This window comes from Scyliorhinus canicula, chromosome 3 (genome assembly GCF_902713615.1).
Source record: "Scyliorhinus canicula chromosome 3, sScyCan1.1, whole genome shotgun sequence".
In the NCBI taxonomy this organism is placed as follows: Eukaryota; Metazoa; Chordata; class Chondrichthyes; order Carcharhiniformes; family Scyliorhinidae; genus Scyliorhinus; species Scyliorhinus canicula.
Genome location: NC_052148.1, coordinates 121,738,804 through 121,766,096, shown reverse-complemented (window position 1 = coordinate 121,766,096; position 27,293 = coordinate 121,738,804). Strand labels below are relative to the sequence as shown.

Sequence of the window (27,293 nt, the reverse complement as noted above, 5' to 3'; positions counted from 1 at the left end):
GGTGATACTACAGATGATGACCAAAAGCTTGGCCAAAGAAGCAGATCTTAAGGAGTGTCTTACTGGAAGTAAGAGAGGTAAAGAGTTGGAGAGGTTTCGGGAGGGAATTCCAGAGCTTAGTGTCTGGCTACCAGTGGTGGAGTAATGACATTGGGAATCCTTAAAAGGCCACCGGATGTTAAGATCAATACATTTTCAACTGAGATTACAGCAACGTCCGGAGGTGGCAATGTGCTGAACAGTTGCACAAAAAAGTGACTCTCCCCTAGAAACTGCAACTTTTTAATTTTAACTTGAAAATCGGGTACTAAACCAGCAAAAAAAAAAACCACACCTCTGCCCCTAAATAAACTACCACCTGAGGAAATGCCTTCAAGCCAGCAGAGAAGCCAAAAAGACAACAAAAAGAACAAGAGTCAGGAGAGGAAAGCCCAAACTGCAGACAGGAGTGAAGCAGCGCAGGACATGGCGGATCAAGAGGGAGCGCCAACACAAATGCCGGTCCATTTGACAGGAGAATGAACGGAACTCCTAACGCAAGACCTGAAACAGAGGGACACCATTAAGGAGGCCCTCATGGTAACTGAAGGCAGTCATAGTGATCGCATTGGCATCCTTCAAAGAGGCACTGGAGAGGACAGAGCAGCGATTGGAGGTCCAAGAGGCATCGGTCCAGGAACCAGAAAAAGCAGCCACTTGACAGAGTGATCGGATAGCCTCGCCCGAGACAGATGTGGCAAGGTTGGTTGTGGCCAAGGGAGTGCCCAAGGGGAAGGTAAGAGACCAAGAGATCAGGTCTTGCCACCAGAAGCTCAGGATTGTTGGGCTACCAGAGGTGGTTGAAACATAGCAGGCAATGGCTGTGTGCTGCAACCCCGGTGCTCCGCAGATCGCAACAAACAATTCGTCCACTGGACAGACTAACTCTGTGAGCCACCACCTCCGCCGGACTTGATTTTTTTCACAGGGGGTGAATGTGGTGAATGAGATTCACACGGCATTATAAGTTACCAATGTCACTCTGTTCCCAGTATATATGTGTACCAATATTGTAAGTGCAGTTGCACTACCTGACCACCAGGGGGAGTAGCTCTGGGAGTACTTGAGAGTTTGTACTGGGCTCCCCCCTTGGCTCCGCCCAGAACTCCTATCCCCCAAACAAAGGGAAACCCCGGACTGCATGTGCATGTCCATGAGTTGAGTATGGCTGACCCCACAGGAGCGGGGAGGGGAACTATCCATCAGGATAGTCAGGGGACTTAACGACCCAGTGAAAAGATCCAGAGTCTGCGTCCATTTGAAAAGCCTGTAGGCCGACATAGTCTTCCTCTAAAAACCACACCTGAGGGAGAAGGAGCAACTGAGGATAAGAGAAAGCTGCATAGGACAGACCTATCAAGCGTGCTACGGGGCGAGGACTAGGGAGGTGGCCATACTGTTTAGTAAGAGTACGCCTATGATGATAGACCCCAGAGGGATGGTATGTCATGGTCAGCGGGGTGCTGGAAGAGGCATTAGTGGAGCTTGTGAACGTGTACACACCTAAATGGGACGATGCACAAAAAGACCGTGGCAGTAATCCCCGACCTAGACACCCACTGATTCATTGTACAGCTCCAAGCCCCCGGAGGAGATCTCGAAGATGAGACAGTTCCTCGATGGACTGTTCATGACAGTTGTGAGGGGGAGGAACAGAGGCATGGACTGGAAGCACCGCTAGAACTGGGGGAAGTCGTTGTGAGCATTAATTCCATGCAGACAGGGAAGGCACCGGGCCCAGACAAATTCCTGGTGGACTTCTACAAAACATTCAGGGCAGCACTGGTTCCACACCTGCGGGAGATGTTCAACGACTTAAGAAACTGTGTCGCCCATGCTGGCAAATGCCTTGATATCACTGATCCCTAAGAAAGACAAAGACCTGACGGAGTGTTGGTCATATGGACCCATCTCACTCCTTTTTAAAAAAATTTGATTATCCAATTATTTTTTCCAATTAAGGGGGCAATTTAGTGTGGCCAATCCATCTACTCTGCACATTTTTGGGTTGTGGGGGCGAAACCCACGCAGACACGGGGAGAATGTGCAAACTCCACACGGACAGTGACCCAGACCCATCTCACTCCTGAACACTGACGCCAAAGTCCTGGAGAAGGCCCTGGCAAGGCGACTGTTGCGTGCCCGAGGTAGTCTCGGAAGATCAGACAGGCTTTGTCAAGGGCAGACAACTAACGGCGAACATCAGACACCCGCTGAACATGATTGTGACCCCACCCTTCCTGGATGTAGAGAAGGCCTTCCACAGAGTCGAATGGAGGTACTAGAATGTTTTGGGTTTGGGCCAGGGTTGACCTCGTGGATGAAGCTCCCGTACAGTGCTCCCACGGCGAGCGTACGGACAAACACCACCAGCTCTGGATACTTCTGGCTGCACAGAGGCAGGGATGCCCTTTGTTCCCGGTACTATACATAGACTGCAGGTTAGCAACCCTGCGGGAACTGACAGACAAAATTCATGCTCCCGAAAGGGAAAGAGTTGTGATACATACAGCTAAGGGACTTCCTCCGTAAGGAGATGCCAACTAAGGAGACGCTAGACTAGTGATCCAGAGTAATGCTCTGGGGTCCCAGGTTCGAATCCCACCATGGCAGATGATAAATTTGAATTCAATAAAAATACAATTAAAAATCTGAAATTAAAAGAAATTAAAAGAAATTGTCGTAAAAACCCATCTGGTTCACTAATGTCCTTCAGGGAAGGAAATCTGCCGTCCTTACCTGGTCTGGCAGGCTTCCACAAAACAAAGCAATACACCAGCCTGTTCCAAGACCTGCTTGTAACCAGAAACCAATAGGGGTGAGGAGAGGAAACTAGAACTGGGACTGCCAGTGGAACAAAAAGGTGGGTAGGAGAAGGGGAGAGGGTTGGAGGGAATAACAACCAATATGCAATGCAAACAAGGCAGGTTGGCGGAGTGAGCAAATGGTACACACATACAACCTCGCCACAAATACACCCAGGTGGCACCAAAAGAACCGCTGATATGTTCCAATGTGAGGAGGTGATGCACACATCATAGGAATGGCACGTAGGCGGCAGCACGGTGGCCTAGTGGTTAGCACAGCTGCCTCACGGTGCTGAGGTCCCAGGTTCGATCCCGGCTCTGGGTCACTGTCCGTGTGGAGTTTGCACATTCTCTCGTGTCTGCATGGGTTTCGCCCCCACAACCCAAAAAATGTGCAGAGTAGATTGATTGGCCACACTAAATTGCCCCTTAATTGGAAAAAATAATTCGGTAATCTAAAATTTTTTAAAAAAGGAATGGCACGTAGCATTTTTAAGGTGCAATCATTTAAAGCAAAAGAAATTACATATAAAATGTCGTGAGTCAACATCAGTTAAATGCAAATACTGCTCACCTGATAGCTAGGTTTGTGCATGGAGATGGTTTCCTTTATTATCCGAATCTCTGAGGCTGTGACTCCACCCACAAGGAATAAGATTAGCAGCGGGTGGTCACTGGGGTGGGGACGACTCACCTGTCAAATTAATAACATGGGACATCAATGACATTCTGGTCTAGCCAGCGACACCCACATCCCATGAAAGAATAATAAAAACACACTACACCCCTTTCCAAGTTAGATTTACGGCGCTTCGATGAAAATACCTCTGCTATTTTCACACATTTAGGAAGACATTTCTCAAAACAAAACTAGCCGACTACCAAATTAAACACTTGGCTGTATTTTTTTTAATGAGTTAATCACAACGCTCCCTGAAAACAATGTGCTGTTTTTACTTACCTTAACACAGAAAACAAAATGCTAAATGGTTGAGGATGCAACAGTAATTAATATACCATCAGGATAATGCTGGATAAGACCATAAAATATAATTGTTGACCTGTGTGCTGAGGATAGAGAGAATAACCCACTCAGAGGAAAGTGTACAGAGAATCATTTTCCAGTCCATTAGAACTGTGAGAAGCCAATAATAGATCCCGACAAGCAAGGCAGCCAATATGTTGCTGCCCAGATACACACCAGCAGTCTTACAAACTATGGATCTCGATAGTACTCATAATCACAATCAATTGCAACAGAAATAATTGAACTAACGAAGCTCCTGCAAATGGCATGAAAATATCACTATATAAACAAGAAGAAATTCTGATTTTAAAAGTGATAATGTTTTTAACTGTAGCTAAGCAGATGTTCCGCTATCCTAAAAAATACGATTCTTTAGAGGGCTGAGTGTTACAATATGCTAAATGCCACCATGAATATACCAGGATGCTGGAGCAGCTGAAGGTGCAGTAGAATTGGAGAAGTTGTTTTTCACAGCGTGTTAAAAATATCCCCCCAGCGAGGAAATCTTCTTCCTCAGTCTCCCCAGAAATATCTTTCGATTAGCCAAATCGAAAAAAATGCTTTAAAAAAACATCATGAGGAATATTAAACAAATTCCAGAAATACTTAGTCGCCAATCACCTATTAAATTCAACTGCTCAAAATGCAATTATGCCAGCAATTCAATTTATAACGAAGCCAGCAATTTAGTAACCCAATACACAGGCCTGTGAAGCCACAATGTTACTCCGTACAGCACAGAACACACCAATCCTCCTCTCAACTTAATTGTGTCAAACTTAGTTTTGTAAAACACTCCAGGTAGGATATACTACTTGCCTCCTGAAGTAGAATGTTTTTAAAAAATGTATTTTATTCAAAAGTACAAAAGCATCTTAGTCAAAGAACATTTTCCACATCTCACAGTTTGTGCAAGTTTTCCTCCTTTTCCCCCTCTCCTCCTCTCCAACCGCCACCGCCCCCCCCCCCCCCCCCCCCCTAGGGAAACTTACCTTCCCGACAGACCCATGGCCACTGCTCCCGCCAAAAATCTGAAGCAATACCAATACTACAACACTAAAACTGATTCATGCTCTCAGGTCTGCAATATGGAAAAGATGGAAAGCTGCCCTAAAATATGACTCATCGATCACAGCACCTTTGGAAAAAGATTTCCTGTTTTTTCTAATGCTAAGCACAGAATTAGTTGTTTTCATTTACAATACCCAAAATGGAAAAAGTGATTTTTTTCATGGTGAAGATTAAAACATCATTCAACCACTGGAATTGTTCAGCAAGCATTCACAGTCCGTGACCCGAAACATTATCAGATTGTAAAGAAAGTGGGTGCAATTTAACCAAAAAGTTTCGACGTGTGATAGTGAGCAGGAATTGCCGTGAGCTTCCCCACGCTCAGACTGGCGAGACCATCACCGATATAAGATGTTAATTGGTCCACCTAGTGAGCCCCACGAACTTCATGCCCGAATGATGGTCTTGCCGACTGATTCACCTGGACCAAGCTTGCCAGGCCCCCCTGCTAACAAGGAAGAGCAGTATTTCTTTTTTTGAAAATCTTTTTATTGGCTTTTCTCATATTTATAAACAGTTGTTATTTATATACGTTACATTTTTCTTGCCCGTGCTAATTTGCTTTATTTTACAGAGAGGTTTGTTTTGTCCTTCATTTGACTAACTGTACGTACATTTTGCTACCCTCTGAATCAGTCTATGATATCTCCCCCTTCCTTTTCTCTTGTGGTTTTCCCATCCATCCATCATCCCCTGTAACCAGGATTTACGACATCCAGTGCCACAAGATGATCAACAGCCTCATGCGTGGGTTGGCACCAGACCCTCAAAACCCCCCCACGAGAATGTGCCTGGCATTGCCCCCGCCCAGCACCTTTACATGTGCCAGCCCATCCATGTCCAGCAGCGTCACTCACGCTGCCCTTCCATACCCCCCAACTCCCTCTCGCTCCCCCATACTCCCCATCGGTTATTCATTTTTGATTATTTGGGGATGCAGGTTTTAGTGCATTTTTAAAAATTTGTTCATGGGACGTGGGCATTGCAGGCTGTGTGAATATTTCTTGCCCACCTCAAATTGCCCTTGAGGGGGCATTTAAGAGTCTGGTTTCATGGTCAGCATTAGACTTTTAATTCCAGATTTTTATTGAATTCAAATGTCACCATCTGCAGTGGTGGGATTTGAACCTGGGTCCCCAGAGCATTACTCTGTGTTTCTGGTTTACTAGTCCAGTGACAATACCACTGTGCCACCCCCTCCCTAATATTTTGTCAAATGGTTGGTGATGAATGGTAGTCTGTGCTTATTGAAGAGATAATACGTTTGGGGAACCTTTTCCTTTCTCTGATTAATATTTCTCTCCTCTGCACAAAGTGTTGATGCCTCGCAGCTTGTATCGTGTCACAGGAGCCGAGTACCTTTCAATCCTTTGCCAACGGCTCATTAATCATAGTTCAGCCTCAACAGTAAGATATTTTAGGCAATTTGATCGCTATTTGCACCACAGCTGAGCCCAATCCACATCTCACTTGATCAGTGGCGTGCAGAGGTCTGGTGATGCCCGGGGCAAATCTTGATTGTATGCCCCAAAGACTAAAGTATAAGGCCTAATATACTGAGAAATATTATGAGAAAGGAAAACATTTTGAATATATAAACACAGATGAAACATGAAATAAACACTTTATTCGATTTTAATATAAATCAATCAAATTTATTAAGTTCTTTTCCCCAAATGATACCTCCTGTCACAAAACACCTGAACTACTTCACTTTTTACATCAGCTGTGAGAAATTCTTTTTCAATGCTTATTAAAGCCAGGTTGGTCAGTCGCTCCTGTGACATAGAAGACCTCAGATATGTTTTTATTAATTTCAGTTTTGAAAATGACCTTTCACAGCTTGCGACTGAAAATGCGATTGTAAGCAGTAATCTGTATGAAACACACAGCGTCAGAAAGACATCCCTCCCATACTGCAGTAAAGACTCCAGAGCATCTTTAGGATCAGGGGGAACTCTATTCCCTCCAGCTCGAAGGAGCATCACAAAATCAATAATTCTGTCATATAACTGAATTGCAACCACATCATTGTCATAATAATTTGCAAAGTCTGAACATTCCTTTTTTAATTTCTCTCTTTCTTGTTCATCTTCAATCACTACTGAATTCAAGTTCAGAAGAAAAGAAAATCAGTCACTGAGTCTTTGAAGACGGACACTGCGGTCTTCAATTTCAGTTTTTAATCTGTTCACAATCTCTACCATTACTCCATTAATTTCGTCTTGTGCCGTCAGTCCACTATCTCTTGCTGACTCTCCAGGCATTATTCTTCTTCTCCTTGTTCGTGCAATTGGTATTCCCCAATTTTCACAATATTCATTGGCTAAATCTATTGCATTGTGGATAATTTTGTCATTTTTCAAATTCAAGATATGAATAAGTCCTCTCAGATCACAAGAAGCTTCATGGAACCCCATTTTCGGATCCTGCAAACGTTTTGAGACTTTCTCCACTGATGATAAAACTGAGTACCAAAAATTTAATAAAGCTATAAACGGGAACTGTTGAATAGAGTTCAGTAGCGATCCTGCATCAGATTTAGTTTCCCTTGAAAATTCTCCTTCCAGCAGGTGTTGAAGGCTTGCAATAACGTTGTCACACTCTTCGTGGATTACTTGCACAGCATCATGGCTGGAACTCCATCTTATGTCACACTGTCTTTTCACAGTCCGAGTGACAAATGATTTTAACACTTCCCAACGAGAAGTAGATGAAGAAAAAAAAGTAGAGTTTTTCTAGAATGCCAAAAAATGTAACAACAACAGGTTGCACCTCACTTGCATGGACACAGGCCAAATTGAGGCTGTGGTTCTCGCAGTTCACAAACACAGCTTTTGGGTTAACTTCAAGAATTTTTTGTTGAACACCTCCTCTCACTCCAGCCATAACTGCTGCGTTATCATATGCTTGACCATGACAGTCATTCATGGAAATTTTGTCTTCTTCCAATTTTTCCTGAATTTTATTTACCAGGCTGACTGCATCTTTCTTGTTGACTTGAAAAAATCCCAGAAATGTCTCCTTTATTTCTACTTTTCTGTTTTCATCAATATGAACGTAACGCAGAATTTCAGAAACCTGATCTTCATGGGCAATATCTGGAGTTGAATCCAGCATTATGCTAAAATATTTTGCGTCCTTAATTTCGGAAATTATATTTTTCTTGATAGTTTCACCAAGAAGATTGATTATTTCGTTTTGAATTCTGTTGGACAAGGAGGTGACACTTTTTGGTTTCTCTTTCCCTCTCTGCAAGTGTTTTGCTAAGATGTCATCATATTTGGCCAAAAGTCTGATTGTTGCTAGAAAGTTTCCTGTATTTTCACTGACTGTCTCCCCCGGCTCTGATAACCCAGATATTCCTTCTCCTCGATGTCCACGATAGGCCAGATTCTGTTTTGCCAGAAAGGATATAACCTCGACAATCCGTTCAGTTATAGCTTTCCATCTTTTCTTTTCAGCAGACATTTGCTGTTGAAGTTCAGCATCTATCGTAGTTGAATGATGGAGTCGAACTACGAGGTTCAGGTATTCCCTCATGTGAGCTCTATGAGAAGGGCTTTTCTCATGGTCAAGTATTGTTGGATTTAATTTTCTCCAAGTGGAGAAACCGTCTTCCTTTCCAAAGTTTGACACAGACGACAAATGCTCCTTTGAAAACAAAAAGCAAACAAAACAGTAGCATGCTTTCCGATATGGAGAGTATAACAACCATTTTCTCTCCACAATTTCTCCGTTTGTGGAAACTTTATCAAACCACTGTTTGGAAAATGATCTCCCATCCTTCTCAGCAAATGAACCACTTTTATTCTGATATCTTTCAGGGCCATGTTGTAATATTGTCATCTTCAAATGATCTGGAATCGGTTTCTTCAAACAGCCAAAATCGCTTCTTTGCAAAAATATGCTAAAATCTTCTTTATTTTCTTCACATGGATCATCATCCTGACAACGAGACTGAGGAGAGAGAGTATTATGTTCTGACCGAGCTGAATCCGTATCAGAAAAATCCTTCTCTGCACCCACATCATCTTTTACTTCTCCAGGTTCTCCTACTTCTTCTTTACTTCTTTTTATCCATGCATCTAATGCCCCTCTTTGATGGGACTCTTCTTCGACTCTGGCCCTCTTTTTCCTGTTCTGTGCTCCACTCGGTTGTACACAAAATACTCGTAACATTTCATTTTCTATCTCAAAAACCGTAAGACGCATGAGAAAATGGGAAGAAAATGGTAAACAATCGGTCAGTTGCAGACGGATAAACCATATTTCATTTCTTTGTTCCTTCGTATCAAATTATTTCACACTGATTCTCCACTGATAATTTTGTGCAATTTATATCATAGACTTGCAAATTAGTGGTATCTGTATTCGAATATTAGCATGTTAAGGAATAAATGTCTCCTATTCCGAGATTAAATGCCATAGCAGTCCTCTGATCATCCAGGCTTCACTCTTACTACATCACACGTAAATATTTCATTAAATATCACCAAAAAACCTATAAAAAACGTAGTTGCACCTGTTCTAGAGCTATTCACTGACCTGAGTGGGTAAAATAACTAATCTAGATGCACAAAAAGCTGAATAAAAGACGAGTTATGACTCGAGGAAACGCAGGAACGAACAGCCACGTCTGCTTGTTGCTTTTGATGGTTGCACCACGTACATCATGCGCATGCATGTGGGGGGATGGGGAGAAGCACCATTTTCTCAAGACAGAAAGGGTACACCATGTTAAAGGAATAAAAGGCTAACAACTACCTCTGCAGTGTGGTGAGCCTCCAAAAATTGATTTATCACTGCTGAAATTTTAAAATTACTATCTTATTTCCTTCTCTGGGGCAGCACGGTGGCCTAGTGGTTAACACAACCGCCTCATGGAACTGAGGTCCCAGGTTCGATCCCGGCTCTGGGTCACTGTCCGTGTGGAGTTTGCACATTCTCCCCGTGTCTGCATGGGTTTCGCCCCCACAACCCAAAAAATGTGCAGAGTAGGTGGATTGGCCACGCTAAATTGCCCCTTAATTGAAAAAAATAATTGGGTAATCTAAATTTAAAAAAAAAAATTAAAAAAAAAAAAGTTTTTTTCCTTCTCTGATTGGATGCCCGGGGCCAATGCACCGTCGCCCCCCCCCCCCCCCCCCCCCCCCCCGCACGCCACTGCACTTGATAGCCACACACATCTACCGCATAGCAAGGGTCACCAGTAGTGATCAGGAGTGGAACACCTAACACATGAGGTCAAACTGGAAATCTTCCTATTCACCGGAAAAGCTCACTAGAGGGGACCCGACGTTGTCGTTGCAGGAAACCTTTAGTTCATTCCTGCAGCACTTTGATCTCAAATCTTGTGTTCAAAGTCTTGAATATTGGCCGCAAGTGTAATTTTGTGCTGCCATGTTTTTGTGATGCAGTTTTTACCAGTCCATACAATTTTTAAAAATGGTCAGTAACATTTCTTCTAACCAAGTGATAGGCATGATTATCTCCAAAAGGAGAACCTTTCCATCTTCACATGACATTTAACACCATTATCATCTCATGTATCCCACCATCAAAATCCTGGGGGACCACCTTTAACTTGAAACCCTTTTCATAGAATCCTAGAATTGGACCAATAAATTCAATAGCAACAAGAGATCAGAGGCTGAGTATTCAGTGGGTGAGTAGCGCACCTTCTGACTTCTCAAATCCTGTCCATCAATTGCAGTGCACATGCCAGGGGTGTGATGGGCTATTCTCCAGTTACCTGGATCTGTGCAGCTACAATAATGTGCAGGAAACTCAACATTATCCAGGAAAAAGCAGTCCACTTGATCAACATTTCATCTCCTGATCTAAAAAAATTGCCCTGTTCATGAGGGGTGCAGTATCTTCAGGATACACTGCTGCAACTTGCCAAGGCTTTTTCAACAAAATCTCCAAAATCCATGGTCTAATGGGTCTGAAAGCTGACAAGTCTCCTTGTCCTGATGGCCTACAACATAGTGTCGAAAAGGAGGAAGCTGCAGAGACATTTGATAAAGTGCCACATGACAGATTGTTGCACAAGGGCTCATGAGAGTAATATATTAGCATTGGCAGAGAATCGGTTAAGGTGCAGAAAGCAGAGAGGAATAAATGGGACATTTTCAGGTTGGCAGGTTTACTCATGGGGTGCCATATGGATCAGTATTAAGGCCTCAGCTAGTTGTCAAACTCCAATGGCTGGTTGGTAAGAAAGAAAAAAACTAAGTGTTCACTTCTTCCAGATAGCACTTTATTTCAATTCCCATAAAAACCCAGTCCCAGATCATCATCTATTTCCCCTTTATATCTACCCAGTGATGTGCTTAATCAATTAACCTCTAATTACTAACTTCATTACTTGTTGACTATTTCCAATCCTAGCTAGTTGGAATTGAAATTAAATTTAGAATTTAGATAAAGGGACTGAGACAAATTTATCCAAATTTACTGACAGTATGAAACTTGGTGGAAAGGTAAGCTGTGAGGAAGGCACAAAGAATTTGCAAAGGCATTTACACAATTTGGTGGGTAAGAAGTTGGCAGATTCAGTATAATGTGGGAAAATGTGGGCCCAGATCTTCTGGTCTCTGGATTAGTTGTGACCAGAAGTCAAACCCAAGGTTCGCGTGGGGACAATGTGGAAGCCCCAACCCTCAAGCCTCCGAGGGAATTGCTTGGGAACTTCCGATGGGCAATTACCCAGCTCCTGGCGATCCTCCATGAACGTCTTTGACTGAGTCAGAATTGGAGATTTTGGACTGTTGTGTAGATCTTACTGAATGGTTACCAGGAAATATTATAGACAGAAAATCCTGGTCTAACTCCTGGAGAACTACAGAACCGATCCCTCCGCACCATCTCCCCCTCTGCCTACCTGACCCCACCAACTAACCCACTGATCACCTGAGTACCCCAGGACTCAACCACCCTCCAACTATCCCCTGAACTGACCTGACCACCCACCCCTCGCAATATGACCCGATCTGACCACCCCTCCTCAATCACCCAAATAGACCCCAGACCTGACCCAGACTACCACCCGATCTGACTATACTCCTGACCTGCCACTCTACCCACTTACCACCACACCCATTTACTTCATTCATCCCACCCACCAAGCTCATTCCCCCCTACCCCCAACACTACAGAGCTGGAGTGGTGTTCTCTGAGGGAAAGGTCAAGCTCGGAAGACTCAGGAAGAAATGTGGCGCAGTGTCTAGGCATGTAAAATTCTGACCGGATAGCCATCCAATGATGATTGCTGCTCCATGGAAGATCTGCGCTATGACGTTATTCTTTTATTTATAAATTTGGAGTACCCAATTTTCTTTTCCAATAAAGGAGCAATTTAACGTGGCCAATCCACCTGCTCTGCACATCTTGGGGTTGTGGGGGTGAGAGCCACACAGCCACAGGGAAAATGTGCAAACTTCAGACAGACAGTGACCTGGGATCAAACCTAGTTCCTCGGCACCATGAAACAGCAGTGCTAACCACTGTGCCGCCAAACCCCCCCCCCCCCCCCCCCCCCCCCCCCCGTTGTAATACTATTCATTTTCACGGAAGAAATACAGAATTCTCTTTAAATTGGTGAAAAATGATTAAATGTTGGCATCAGAGGAATTTGGGTATCCTTGTACATGAAGCATAGAAAGATAACATACAGGAACAACAAATAATTAGGAAGACTATTGGTATATTTTCCTTTGCAAGGGGGATTGGAGTATAAGAGTTAGAAAGTCTTGCTGAAATTGTAGAGGACTCTGCTGAGACCACACATAGAATAACTGTGTTATGGTCTCTGTACTTAAGGAAGGATATTCTTGCCTTAGAGACCAGGACTGGGACTACAGATAGTTTCTAGATTTCAAGTCCCAGAGACTTGGGAGGGATGGGTACTCATCTCATGACAGGGAGAGGAGGTGAGGCCTTTTGATGGGGAGGAAGAGTCTTGTTGGAGAGGCTGGGGGTGGGTTGGGGGGAGCACCTGCAGGGCGCAGACATTTTGTGGGGGTGGGGCATCCAATCTGGAAAGTGTGTCCTTGAGGGTGACCCCCATCTCTGACCGCAGGGTAACGTGATGAGCTCTAGCCCCTCCCCACCAAACTCTTCATGTTAGGCTTGGGAAATGGCCTTTACTGTCTCTTAAAGGCCTTAATTGGAACATAAGTGGCCCTCCCCACATAAAATTAGACAGGTCCAGGGCGGGTGGAATGGTGACATGAAGGCCCGAGGAATTTTTTAAGGCACCTCCACCTACAAATCCACCAGCAGAGACCATAACATTCTGCTCCTAATCTCAGGATAAAGGTTTAATCACTTTGGACTGAGATAAAGAGGGTTGTGAATCTTTGGAATATTGTACCTCAGGGAACTGAAGATACTCAGCCCTTGAGTATACAGAAGACCGAACGGTAGATCTTTGCACATTAAAGAATTCAAGAAATTTGGAGAAAAGGCAGGAAAGTGGAGTTGAGATCAAGGATCAGCCATGATCTTATTAAATAGCCAAGTAGATTCGAGGGACCATATGGCCTACTCAGGTCCCTATTTTTTATGTTCCCCTGTAAGTCTCACACCAACATGATTTGAACAATATTGTCGTCTTTGTTTGGGTCAAAATCTTAAAATTCCCTACTTAACAGCAGTTTTGGCATATGAATTGTACTGATTCATGAATATATCCTACCATCAATTTCTTAAGGGCAACTAGACATGCCAGTCCACATCAGCAACAATTCGAGATTGGGGGAAAAAAATGATTTTAGCATTTTCTTCTTGAAGATGGACCTGTAACAAGTGTTTTATAGCACATATTATGGTACCTGTACTGTGTGTGCGTAAACATAAGTCAAAACCTTTGCCACTTTGCACAGTAAAAATGGACCTCTATAAGAGTGATTGTCACATTCTTCAATGAACTATAACTAACCTTCATGAACATGCTGAATCCAGTTTTGAGAAGTTCTGTTAAGCCACCGGACATGTACTCAATATCCACAGTGTCAGCTCGATCTGGACGGAATATCTCTTCTAAAACTTGCTTCACCAAAGGCTTGTAAGTTGCCTACAAGAATGAAAGTGTTTAGATAAATTCTGTTTGCATATTGAAATTGGTGCATGAAAATAATTTGAATTAAATTTATAAATTAAGTTGAGGCCAAAATTCCTTGAAGCATTTTCTCTCCATTTCCTTTCTTAAGGCTCCTTTACAACATATCTGCCTGAGGATGCAAATGACTAATAGCCTCCCAACCTCGCCACTCCCCATCTCTATTACCTCTGCCAACCCTACAACTTTATGAGAACTTTGGCCTCTCGTGCATCATTCCACAGCTGCTGTGGTGCCTTCAGCCCTCTCGGCTTTAAACTCTGAAATTCCCTCCCATAACCTCTCTGCCCCTAATTCTCGTCCTTTCATATCTGCAGCATCAACCAAAGTTTGACTTACTTCTCCTCATATCTTCATCTTTGGCGTGATGTCAATTTTTGTCTGATTCCATCTGTATTGCCTGCTTAATTTCCTATGCCCGATTATAAGGTACCAATAAGTAAAATATTCATTTTTGGGGTGGAAAATTGAGGGTTTTGTTTGCAGGAAAATTAAGGTTGACCACGACTGCATGTGTATAGCACGTAGTGGCTGAAAAGGGTAGGTTGACGTCTATGCCGAGTATATGCAAAAACATGAATTTTGTGGCTGAAAAAATGGCATTGTCTTAAATGCTGTGATTTTCAGTAATAGATTGGTAATAAAGCACACTGCAGAATTTTTAAGAAGCTTTCAAAGCGTCAGATTCCTTAAGAACCCCATCACTCATGTTTCTTGAAGAGAATTTCCAGCCCACTTTCCTCACAGAAGAATTTTAAGAAATTACATTTGACTTCATTTGAATGCATTATAATTTAAATTGTATTTATCGGGGGCGGCATGGTGTCGCAGTGGTTAGCTCTGCTGCCTCATGGTGCCGAAAACCCGGAATCGATCCCGGCTCTGGGTCACTGTCTGTATGGAATTTGCACATTTTGCCCGTGTCTTTGTGGGTCTCACCCCCACAACCCAAAGATGTGCAGGGAAGGTGGATTGGCCACGCTAAATTGTCCCTCAATTGGAAAAAGAATAATTGGTACTCTAAATTTATTTTAAAAATAGTTGAAATTGCATTTATATAGTGTAATATACGGCCCTATGGATAACTTTTGAAGTTCAATTAATGAACTGGTTCCAGTGATAACAGCATCAGAAATGAGTTACTTAAAAAAGAAAAACTGTAAATACTGAAGTTCAGTAAGCCCAACAGGAAATTTGCGAAAATCATGTTCCACATATAGCAAGTGAATGAATGACCTGATCATCTGTTTGGTGATTAAGGTAAGTATACCATCCTGAATATTAGAGAATTCCCCATTTTATGGGCTGGTTTAGCTCACTGGGCTAAACCGCTGGCTTTTAAAGCAGACCAAGCAGGCCAGCAGCACGGTTCGATTCCCGTACCAGCCTCCCCGGACAGGCGCCGGAATGTGGCGACTAGGGGCTTTTCACAGTAACTTCATTGAAGCCTACTCGTGACAATAAGTGATTTTCATTTTCATTCATATAGTGCTATGGAATTCTTTATACACAGCTCACCAGAGCATCAATTTAACATCCCATCCAAAAGGCAGCACCGCCAACAATGCCATAATCCCTCAGTACAGGATTTCCGTGATGCGACTTGAACCCACATACAATGACTCAGAAGCTACTAACTGAGCTAAGCTGGAACCTTCTTCCTCTTATAGTATTCAGATGAAGCTTTTGTTCCTTTTTAGGCAGAATGGTTTAGGCTGATCATTTCTCACTCTTCGCACTAAAGTGGGGCCAATCTGACAATGCGTATCAGATTTTCAGTCAATGTTCTAAAATATGCCAATGAACCTAGGTCTGTCCAAAGATTTTAAAATCTGGCTCAAGTGATTAACAGCACATGTGAAAGGAGGTATAGCAGCGTTAGAAAATACAGTTACTTAAAAAGGGAAAACTGCAAATACTGGAATCAATTAGCAACTGTAAAAGGAAAAAACATGCTGTGACATTTTTGGCGTGTGCCTTTCAGTAGATTAAGGGAGATAAACAAGCATTTATTAATTTAGTTACTGTTTTTGGATGGACAGGCCTGCCAGCCTTGTGTGCCATTTATTCTCTTATTATACACAAGAACAGGAAATCCATCTAATTAAAAGGATCTTTCAGCTATGCAAAGGGAAATTTGCACAAAATGCAAAGTTGGAAAATTAAAACCAGCTATCACTACATTCTCTTATTAGCACTATGGCGCAGAATTAAAGTTGGTTTTATTTTTAATTTACACTTACTATACGGACATATTTTTTCCTCTTTCAGTATAGTCCATGATTTAATCCCTCGAAATGGTTGTTCTTGTAAGGAAAGTTATAGTTTAAATTTTCATTAAGACCAAAGGTAAAGATATTTTGCACTATTTTCCATGTCTGATATTAAATCATTATCCCTGGCTCAATGCTACTTCAGGGTATGAAGAAACTCTTACTCCACCCATTATCACGCAAGAGTCAGAACATCTGCTTTATAGCAAACTAAATACAGAACAGAAATGTATAGAAACATAGAAAATAGGAGCAGGAGGAGGCCATTCAGCCCTTTGAGCTTGCTCCGCCATTCATTATCATGGCTGATCATCCAACTCTGTAACCTGTTCCTGCTTTCCTCCCATATCTTTTGATTTCTTTAGCCCAAGAGTTATATCTATCTCTTGAAAACATGCAATGTTTTGGTCTCAACTACTTTCTATAGTATTCCACAGGTTCACCACTTTGGTGAAGAAATTTCTGCTAATGTCAGTCCTAAATGGTTTATCCAGTATCCTTAGATTGTGGCCCCTGGTTCTGGACACCCCCAGCATGGGAACATTGTTCCTGCATCTACCCTGTCTAGTCTTGTTAGAATTTTCTAGGTGTCTATGAGATTCCCCCCTCATTCTTCTGAACTCCAGCGAATACAATCCTTACTGACTCAATCTCTCCTCATATGTCAGTCCTATCATCCCAGGAATCTGTCTGGTAAACGTTCTCTGCACTTCCTCTGCAGCAAGAAAATCCTTCCTCAGATAAGGAGACCATAACTGCGCACAATATTCCAGGGATGGCCTCACCAAGGCCCTGTATAATTGCAGCAAGACATCCCTGCTCCTCCCTCTGTGAATGATGTGGAGATGCCAGCGTTGGACTGTGGTGAGCACAGTAAGAAGTCTTACACTAGGTTAAAGTCCAACAGGTTTGTTTCAAATCACTAGCTTTCGGAGCACTGTTCCTTCCTCCTGAATGAAGAGGTGGTTCCAGAAACATATATATATATAGACAAAGTCAAAGATGCAAGATGATACTTTGAATGCGAGTCTTTGCAGGTAATTAAGTCTACAGGTCCATAAGAAGCAACTGAAGAGAGGGATAATCACAGGTTAAAGAGGTGTGAATTGTCTCTAGCCAGGACTGTTGGTAGGAATTCGCAAGCCCAGGCCAGATGGTGGGGGGGTGGTGGGGGAGATGCATTGTCGCACGTCCTGAAGACTGCCTTGGAGGACGCTTACCCGATAATCAGAGGCTGAATGCCCTTGACTGCTGAAGTGTTCCCCAACTGGAAGGGAACATTCCTGCCTGGTGATCGTTGCGCGATGTCTGTTCATCCGTGTCGCAGTGTCTGCATGGTCTCGCCAATATGCCACACTTCGGGACATCCTTTCCTGTAGCGTATGAGGTAGACAACATTGGCCGAGTCGCACAAGTATGTACCACGTACTTGGTGGGTGGTGTAATGGTGGTACCCATGTCGATGATCTGGCACGTCTTGCAGAGATTGCCATGGCAGGGTGTGTGGTGTCGTGGTCGCTGTTCTGAAGGCTGAGTAGTTTGCTGCAAACAATGGTTTGTTTGAGGTTGTGTGGTTGTTTGAAGGCAAGTAGTGGTGGTGTGGGGATGACCTTGGCAAGATGTTCGTCTTCATTGATGACATGTTGAAGGCTGCGAAGAAGATGTTATAGTTTCTCCGCTCCGGGGAAGTATGACGAAGGGTACTCTGTCGGTTGTGTCCATGTTTGTTTTCTGAGGAGGTTGGTGCGGTTTTTTGCTGTGGCGCGTTGGAACTGTCGATCGATGAGTCGAGCGCCATATCCCGTTCGTACGAGGGCATCTTTCAGCGTCTGTAGATGTCTGTTACGCTCCTCCTCGTCTCAGCAGATCCTGTGTATATGGAGGGCTTGTCCATAGGGGATGGCTTCTTTAATGTGTTTGGGGTGGAAGCTGGAGAAGTGAAGCAATTGTGAGGTTATCCGTAGTCTCTCTATGAAGATTTTCTTTACTGTCTGCTGTACCTGCATGCATGCTTTCAGCAACTGGTGTACAAGGTCTACCTGGTCTTGTTGCACATTCACCTCTCTCAAGCTATAGCCATTCATTTAATAATCTGCCTTCCTGTTTTTGCTCCCGCACCTCACATTTATCCACATTATACTGCACCTGCCATGAATTTGCCCACTCACTCAACTTATGCAAATCACACTGAATGATCTCTGAATCCTCCTCACAGCTCACCCTCTCACCCAACTTTGTGTCATCTGAAAATTTGGAGATATTACACTGATTCCCCTCATCTAAATCATTAATATATATTATGAATAGCTGGGGTCCTAGCACTGACTCCCTGCGGTACCCCACTCGTCACTGCCTGCCAGGCACCTTAATTTTACATTCTAATATCTGATTTGGGACTTTGTCAAAAGCCCTCTAAAAGTCCAAAAAAAACACATCCACTGGCTCTCCCTAGTCAACCAGAGTTATATCCTCAAGAATTCCAGTAGATCTGCCAAGTAGAATTTCCCTTTTGTAAATCCATGCTGACTCTGTCCGATCCTGCCACTATTTTCCAAATACACTGCACTGCTTTTAAATACTTTCTAATGGACTCCAGCATTTCCCCCCACTACCGACGTCAGGCTGTCTGGTCTATAATTCCCTGTTTTCGCTCTACCTCCTTTTTTAATTATGTAGGCTACCCTCCAATCTGTAGGAACTGTCCCAGAGTTTATAGAATCTTGGAAGATGACTGCCCATGCATCCACTATTTCTGGGGCCACTTTCTTAAATACTCTGGGATGTAGATCATCAAAAGCCCTGGGGATTTATTGGCTTTCAATCCTATCAATGTCCCTAACATTATTTCCCTACTGACACTGATTGCCTTCAGTTCTTCCCTCTCATTAAACCCTGTGTTCCCCAACATTGCTGGGATGTTATTTGTGTCCTCCTTTATGTAGTCAGGACCAAAGTACGTATTTAGTTGGTCAGCCATTTCTTTGTTCCCCATTATAGATTCTCCACTTTCTGACATTTGTCTTCACAATCTTTTTCTGTTCACAGACTTACAGAAGCTTTTGCAGTCAGTTTTTTGTTCCCTGAAATCTTACTTTTGAACTATTTCCCCTTATTAATCAATCCCTTTGTACTCTTTGGCTGCATTTTAAGTTGCTCCCAATCCACAGGTCTGCTGCTTTTTTTGGCCTGGCCAGTTTTCTTGGATCGAATACTATCTCTAATTTCCCTTGTACGCTATGGTTTGGCCACCTTTCCCGTTTTATTTTTGTGCCAGACAGTAATGAACAATTGTTGCAATTCATCTATGTGCTCTTTGAATGGTTGCCATTTCCTACCCACCGTCATCTCTTTAGGTTAAGTTCCCCAATCCAAAAAAGGCATACATGTGCCTCATACCATCATGGTTTCTTTTATTTAGATACAGGACGTGAGTCTCAGAATTGAGTATGTTAATCGCCACCTAGAAGCCCTTCGAGCTTGCTCCGCCATTCGTCACGATCATGCGTGACCATCCAATTCAATAGCCGAATCCTGCTTTCTCCCCATAGCCTTTGATCCCATTCTCCCCAAGTGCTATATTGAGCCGCCTCTTGAATATATTCAAAATTTAGGATCAGCTACTTCCTGTGGTAATGAATTCCACAGGCTCACTCTTTGTGTGAAGAAATGTCTCCTTATATCTGTCCGAAATGGTTTATCCTCAATCCTCAGAGTGTGACCCCTGGTTCTGGACACACCCATCATTGGTAACATCTTCCCTGCATCTACCCTGTCTAGTCCCGTTATAATTTTATGAGTCTCTACCAGACCCCCCCTCATTCTTCTGAACTCCAGCGAGAAAAATCCCAAATGAGTCAATCTCTTCTCATATGACAGTCCCGCCATCCCTGGAATCAGTCTGGCAAACTCCCTCGAGAGCAAGAACATCCTTCCTCAGAGGAGACCAAAACTGCACACAATGTTCCAGGTGTGGCCTCACCAAGGCCCTGTATAATTGCAGCAACACAACCCTGCTTCTATACTCGAAACCTCTCACAATGAAGGCCAACATACCATTCGCCTTCTTCACCACCTGCTGCACCTGCATGCTTACCTTCAGCGACTGGTGCACCCAGGACACCCAGGTCCCACTGCACACTTCCCTCTCCCAATTTACAATGATTCAGGAAGTAATCATTCTCGCCCGAGTCATATGACCCCCGTGCCCCACCTTAAATTGTATCAGGCTCATCCTTACACAAGAGGAGGTCCCGTTTACCCTTTGCAGTGCCTCACTCCATACTCCCCAATTGATCTCCATTCCCAACTCCACTTCCCATTTCTCCTTGATCTTCACCACCCGCTCGCCTCCCTGCTCCCTCAGCCACTTATATATATCCCCAATTCTTCCCTCCCCTTCCACATCCGGAAGCAGCAGTCGCTCCAGCAGGGTGTATTCCGGCAATCTAGGGAACCCCTTCCAGACCTTTCATGCAAAGTCCCGAACCTGTAGATACCTGAACTCACTACCCCTCGGCAGCTCCACCCTCTCCCTTAGCTCCTCCAGACTGGTGAACCCTTCCTCCAAATACAAATCTCTCACCTTGACCAGCCCCACTTCCCTCCACCGCCTGTATACACTATCCATGCCCCCCCCCCCCCGGCTCAAACCCATGATTCTCGCACAGCGGCGTTAGCACCGACATCCCTTCCACACTAAAATGCCTCCTCAGCTGATTCCATATCTTCACCATGGACTGCACCACTGGGCTCCCTGAATACCTATTTGGAGCCATTGGCAATGCTGTCGTCACCATAGCCCTCAAACTAGACCCCTTACAAGATTCCTCCTCCATCCTAACCCACTCTACGCCTTCTCCTTCCCACCACCGCCGCACCTTGTCCATATTCGCCGCCCAATAATAATGAAGCAAGTTTGGCAACACCAACCCCCCTGCTGCCTTTGCCTCTGTAGCAGGGTCCTCCCCACCCTCAGCACCTTCCCCGCCCATACAAAGTCAGAGATGATTGTGTCCACTTTCCAAAAAAAGGCCTTTGGTATAAACATCAGGAGAGCCTGAAAGATAAACAAGAACCACGGCAGAATATTCATTTTCACCACTTGGACCCTCCCTGCCATGGGGCCTCACGGTAGCATGGTGGTTAGCATCAATGCTTCACAGCTCCAGGGTCCCAGGTTCGATTCCCGGCTGGGTCACTGTCTGTGTGGAGTCTGCACGTCCTCCCCGTGTGTGCGTGGGTTTCCTCCGGGTGCTCCGGTTTCCTCCCACAGTCCAAAGATGTGCGGGTTAGGTGGATTGGCCATGCTAAATTGCCCGTAGTGTAAGGTTAATGGGGGGGATTGTTGGGTTACGGGTATGTGGGTTTAAGTAGGGTGATCATTGCTCGGCACAACATCGAGGGCCGAAGGGCCTGTTCTGTGCTGTACTGTTCTATGTTCTACTGTTCTATGTTCTATGTTAAATGCAGTGTATCCCACCTCCCTGGCCTCCTCCACCAGCTTTGTTAAGTTCCACTTTTGGAGCCCCGTCCAGCCCCTCGCTACCTGAATCCCTAAGTACCTAAACCTATCCCTCACTACCATAAATGGCATCCCCCCTAAATTAGCCCGCTGTGTCAGCTCATTCACCGGGAATACCTCGCTTTTCCCTACATTCAGCTTGTATCCGGAGAACCCTCCAAACCTCCCCAACAGACCCATAATCCTTCCCATACTCTCCAACGGATCCGAAACATACAGCAAGAGGTCATTGACACCCGATGCTCCCTCTGTCCCCTCATTATCCCCTGCCACTCTGCCGACCCCCTGAGAGCCATCGCCAATGGCTCTATGGCCAGCGCATACAGCAGCGGCGACAGCGGGCACCCCTGCCTCGTACCCCTGTGTAAGTCAAAGCTTTGTGAGCTCATATCATTCGTCCTCACGCTCACTCTTGGCGCCACATACAGCAACCGCGCCCATGCCACAAATCTCGGTCAAATCCAAATCCTCCCAAAACTTCGAACAAGTACCGCCACTCCACCCAATCAAATGCTTTCTCCGTGTCCATGGACACCATCAGCTCCGGTACCAGAGCCCTCGACAGATTTATCACCACATTCAACAGCCGTCTTATATTACTCGTGAGCTGCCTGCCCTTCATGAAGCCTGTTTGATCTTCTGCAACCACCCCCGGGACACAATCCTCCATCCTCCCCACCAACAACTTAGCCAATACTTTCACATCCATGTTCAATAATGATATGGGTCTATACGACCCACATTCCACCAGATCCTTCCTTTTTTTGGGGATGTGTGTGATTACTGCCTGCTTCATCGTCTCCAGCAACTCCCCCTTCTCCAGTGCTTCATTAAATGCCCCCAATTGATGTGTGCCAGGTCCGTCGCAAATTCCTTGTAAAATTCTGCCGGGTACCCATCCAGCCCAGGGGCCTTCCCCGACTTCATACCACTGATACTATCCAGCATCTCCCTCAGCCCCAGGGGCTCCTCCAATGCCTGCCTCTTTGCATCCTCCACCTGAATGCTCTCTAAATGCCTCATTTATCTTCCCTGGCTCCGACACCACATCCCCAGCCCCAGTCCGGATCTTCAGTATTTCCCTAGGCGCAGCCTGCCTCCGCAGCTGTTGCGCCAGCATGCGGCTCGCCTTCTCCCCATACTCGTATTGCACCCCTCTTGCCCTATGCAGCTGCCCTACCACCCTCCCTGTTGTCAGCCTGTCAAATTACCCCTGCAACTTTTTCCTCCTTGCCAATCCCTCCACGGTGGGCACCCTCGAATATTCCCTCTCCACCTCCACTATCCCGCTCACTAGACGGTCATGTTCGCACGAACCGTAAATTAGATAATTTCTCCCCAGACCACTGCCTTCAGTGCTTCCCAAAAAATGCCCGCCGACACCTCCCCATTCTGATTGAACTCCACATAATCCCTAATCGCCAACCGCACCTCATCATAAAAACCTCCATCCGCCAACAACCACGAGTCAAACCTCCACCCCAGCCTCTGCTCTCGTCCCGTACTGAACCGAATATCCAGCCAGTGGGGTGCATGGTCCGAGATAACTATCCCCGCATACTCTGTCCCCTCCACCCCAACCAAAATCTCCCGACTCACTGCAAAGTAATCAATCCTCGAAATGCACCTTATAGACGTGTGAAATGAAGGAATACTCCCTTCCCTCTGGGTTCTGAAAGTGCCATGGATCCTCCATACCCACCCTCTTCACAAACCCCCCCAGCTCCCTTCACATTCGTACCCTACCCATCGACCTGGGGCTCGATCTATCCACCCTCGGCTCTAGGACACAGTTAAAATCTCCTCCCATGATCAACTGGTACGTGGCCAAATCTGGGATTGCTGCCAGCAACCCCCTCATAAAACCCACATCATCCCAATTTGGGGCATACACATTTACCAACTCGGCTCCGATGTACGTCCTGATAAATCTGGACGTTATTTCCCTCCCAGTCGCAGCTACACTTCTCCCTGGCCCACCAAAGAATTTTCTCTTTCTCCACAGATTTATGGAGTCTCACGATCACCGCCCGTGGCGGCTCTCCAGCTCTAGGCTTTTGCCTCAGAGACACATGCGCTCGGTCCACTTCAGGTGCCTTATCTAGCACCCCTTCTGCCACCAGTCCCGCCAGCATCGTCGAGACGTACCTTGTGGCACTCACACCTTCCACTCCTTCAGGCAGGCCCATTATTTGCAGGTTCTGCCTTCTCGAGGCATTCTTCTGCTCCTCCACCTTTGCCCTCAGCATTTTACAAAGGTCTCCTCAGAGCCCCACCTCCGCCTCCAGGGCCACCACATGATCGCTGTGGTCCGAGATCACTCCTTCAATCTCCCAAATCTGTGACCACTGCACCTCCAAACACCTCTCCATCCGTTCCAAAGTACTCTTCAGGGGTGCCACAGCTTCTGCAATAGCCTTTGCATGATCCTCATGCATTTCTTTCCTCTGTTAATGGAATTCCTCCTTGATAAAAGTGATCAGTTCCTGTATGTGTGGCCTTACAGCTTGCCCCTCCCCCGCCTGCATGCTGGAAGAGACTGTCTGTGAAGCGCAAGACTGTTTCAACTTTCCAGCCAAACCTCTCACTGTTTTCAGCCGGGTCCGCTGATCAGAAGACATACCATTCGAGGGGTAAAGTACTCCTCTAACATTCACCTACGCCTTTTCATCAAAATTCCACCCGGATCTGGGTAAAAAGAGCCCTTTTCTGTGACTTTGAACAGGAACAGCCCTTTATGTGACCAATTGCTCCATGGTCACAAGCGGAAGTCCATCCCACTTCTTCCTAATCCTCTGTGTATCCTTTCATTCCTTTCTCCCTCATATCTACATATAGTGTTTCCCTTTAAACACATCCGTGCTATGCACCTGAACTGCTGCAGTTGGTAGTGAATACTACATTCCAACCATACTCTCAGTGAATGCTATTCTTCTGAGCGTTTAGAGGGGGCCCACTACCTTCAGAAACAAGAGTCCTCCCATTGAGCTCTAGCTGACATTACAAGGAGTTAATGCTGAACTAGGCTTCAGTTAAGACACAGCTGGAGAACAGTATGCAGTTTTAGGTACACCATTATAGGAAGGATATCAAAATAATGGAAAATATGCAGCATAGATTCACAAAAATATTTTCAGGGAACAGGGATTACAGCTCAAAAGGAATATTTTCAAAGTCAGAGCTTATTTCATTTGAATGGAGAAGGTCAAGACCTGACCTGATGAAGGTTTTTCAAGCTTACGGAAATTGATGATAAAATGCTACAAGTTTATTCCCACTAGTTGGGGAGATAGACCAAAACTGAGCGGTACAATTGCAAAATAATCATAAAAAGAATTAACAGAGATTCATGTCTGTGATTTATGAACCACAAAAATAATTAAGTTTGAAAGTTGAAAAGAATGTCTTTGCACAGAAGGTGGTTGGAATGTGAAATTCACTGCCAGGAACTGTGAAACAGTTCATGAATTATTTTACGAGCCAAGGAAAGTTACTTCAAAAGTTGAATACTTTTGAAATGTGCATGTGATAGCCTAGGTGGGGCAGCACGGTGGTTAGCATTGTTGCCTACGGTGCTGAGGACCCGGGTTCGAATCCCGGCCCTGGGTCACTGTCCGTGTGGAGTTTGCACATTCTCCCCGTGTCTGCATGGGTTTCGCCCCCACAACCTAAAAGATGTGCAGGATAGGTGGATTGGCCACACTAAATTGCCCCTTAATTGGAAAAAAATAATTGGGTACGCTAAATTTATTTTTAAAAAAGTGATAGCCTAGGTGGCTCAATTAAAGAAAAAAAACATTGTGCAAGGGAGATGGGGATATCGTGGTAGTTAATTAGTAATCCAGAACCCCGTCGAGGACCCAGGTTCGATCCCGGCTTCCGCTCACTGTCCGTGTGGAGTTTGCACATTCTCCCAGTGTCTGCGTGGGTCTTACCCGCCACAACTCAAAGATGTGCAGGGTAGGTCGATTGACCACGCTAAATTGCCCCTTAATTGGAAAAAAATAATTTATTTTAAAAAGTAATCCAGAACCCGAAGTAATGTGCTGGGGACCGGGGTTCATTTCAAAGGACTTAATAAATAAATGAATGAGTGAAAAAAACAAGGGGGAGTTGCTTTTAAACCCTCCCTCACCACTCACTCGCAGTCGTCACTCAAGCATGGCAGAGCACAGACCTGCTCCTCGCTTTGGCGATGTCGACCTGGTCAGACTTCTTGACGCCGTTGAAGCGAGATGCAACATCCTGGTCCCCCGAGGGTTTTGGAGGCCAAGCAGCAGGGTCAGCAATGCTGCCTGGGAGTCAGTGGCAGTGGTTGTCAGTACAGGCAGCATGACCAGCGCTTTCCAATTTAGGAATTGCAACAACCCAATACGCTTCATTATTGGTGTAGACCAGTTGAAAGTTGTACCTTCTCAGTTTCATGATGATTCGTTGCAGTCTTGGAGTCATACCATTCAAATCTTTTGTGATTATATGAACAAGTGGTCGGTGGTCTGTTTCAACCGTGAACATTGGAAGTCCATACACATAGTCATGGAATTTCTGTATTCCCGTAAGCAAGCCTAAACACTCTTTCTCGATTTGAGCGTAACGTTGCTCTCTGGTTGTCATAGATCTGGGTACATACAAGACCATAAGACACAGGAGCAGAATTAGGTGACTTGGCCCTTTGAGTCTGCTCCGCAGTTCAATTATGGCTGATATTTTCTCATCCCCATTCTCCTGCCTTCTCCCCATAACCTCTGATCCCCTTATTAATCAAGAACCTATCTATCTCTGTCTTAAAGACACTCAATGAATTGGCCTCCACAGCCTTCTGCGGCAAAGAGTTCCAGATTCACCACCCTCTGGCTGAAATTCCTCCTCATTTCTGTTTTAAAGGATCATCCCTTTAGTCTGAGATGGTGTCCTCTAGTTCTAGTTTTTCCTACAAGTGGAAACATCCTCTCCACGTCCACTCTATCCAGGCCTCGCAGTATCTTGTAAGTTTCAATAATATCCCCACTCATCCTTCTAAACTCCAATGAGTACAGACCCGAGTCCTCAAACGTTCCTCATACGGCAAGTTCTTCATTCCAGGGATCATTCTTGTGAACCTCCTCTGGACCCTTTCCAAAGCCAGCAGATCCTTCCTTAGATATGGGGCCCAAAACTGCTCACAATACTCCAAATGGAGTCTGACCAGAGCTTTATACAGCCTCAGAAGTACATCCCTGGTCTTGTATTCTAGCCCTCTTGACATGAATGCTAACATAGCATTTGCCTTCTTAACTGCTGACTGAACCTGCACATTAACCTGAAGAGAATCATGAACAAGGACTCCCAAGTCCCTTTGTGCTTCTGCTTTCCGAAACATTTCCCCATTTCAAAAATAGTCTATGCTAAAATTCCTCCTTCCAAAGTGCATAACCTCACACCTTTCCAC

General features: G+C 44.8%; 1 protein-coding gene across 1 annotated transcript in view; it reads right to left on the bottom strand.

Moving 5' to 3' along the window:
* Positions 1-27,293, bottom strand: part of scfd2 (sec1 family domain containing 2) — a 422,636-nt gene that overhangs the window by 23,669 nt on the left and 371,674 nt on the right. The window contains exons 7-8 of the mRNA XM_038791189.1: positions 13,892-14,026; positions 3,421-3,540 (exon numbers count right to left, since the gene is read on the bottom strand). Of these exons, the coding sequence (XP_038647117.1) occupies positions 3,421-3,540; positions 13,892-14,026 (255 nt within the window). The remainder of the gene's footprint in view (positions 1-3,420; positions 3,541-13,891; positions 14,027-27,293) is intronic.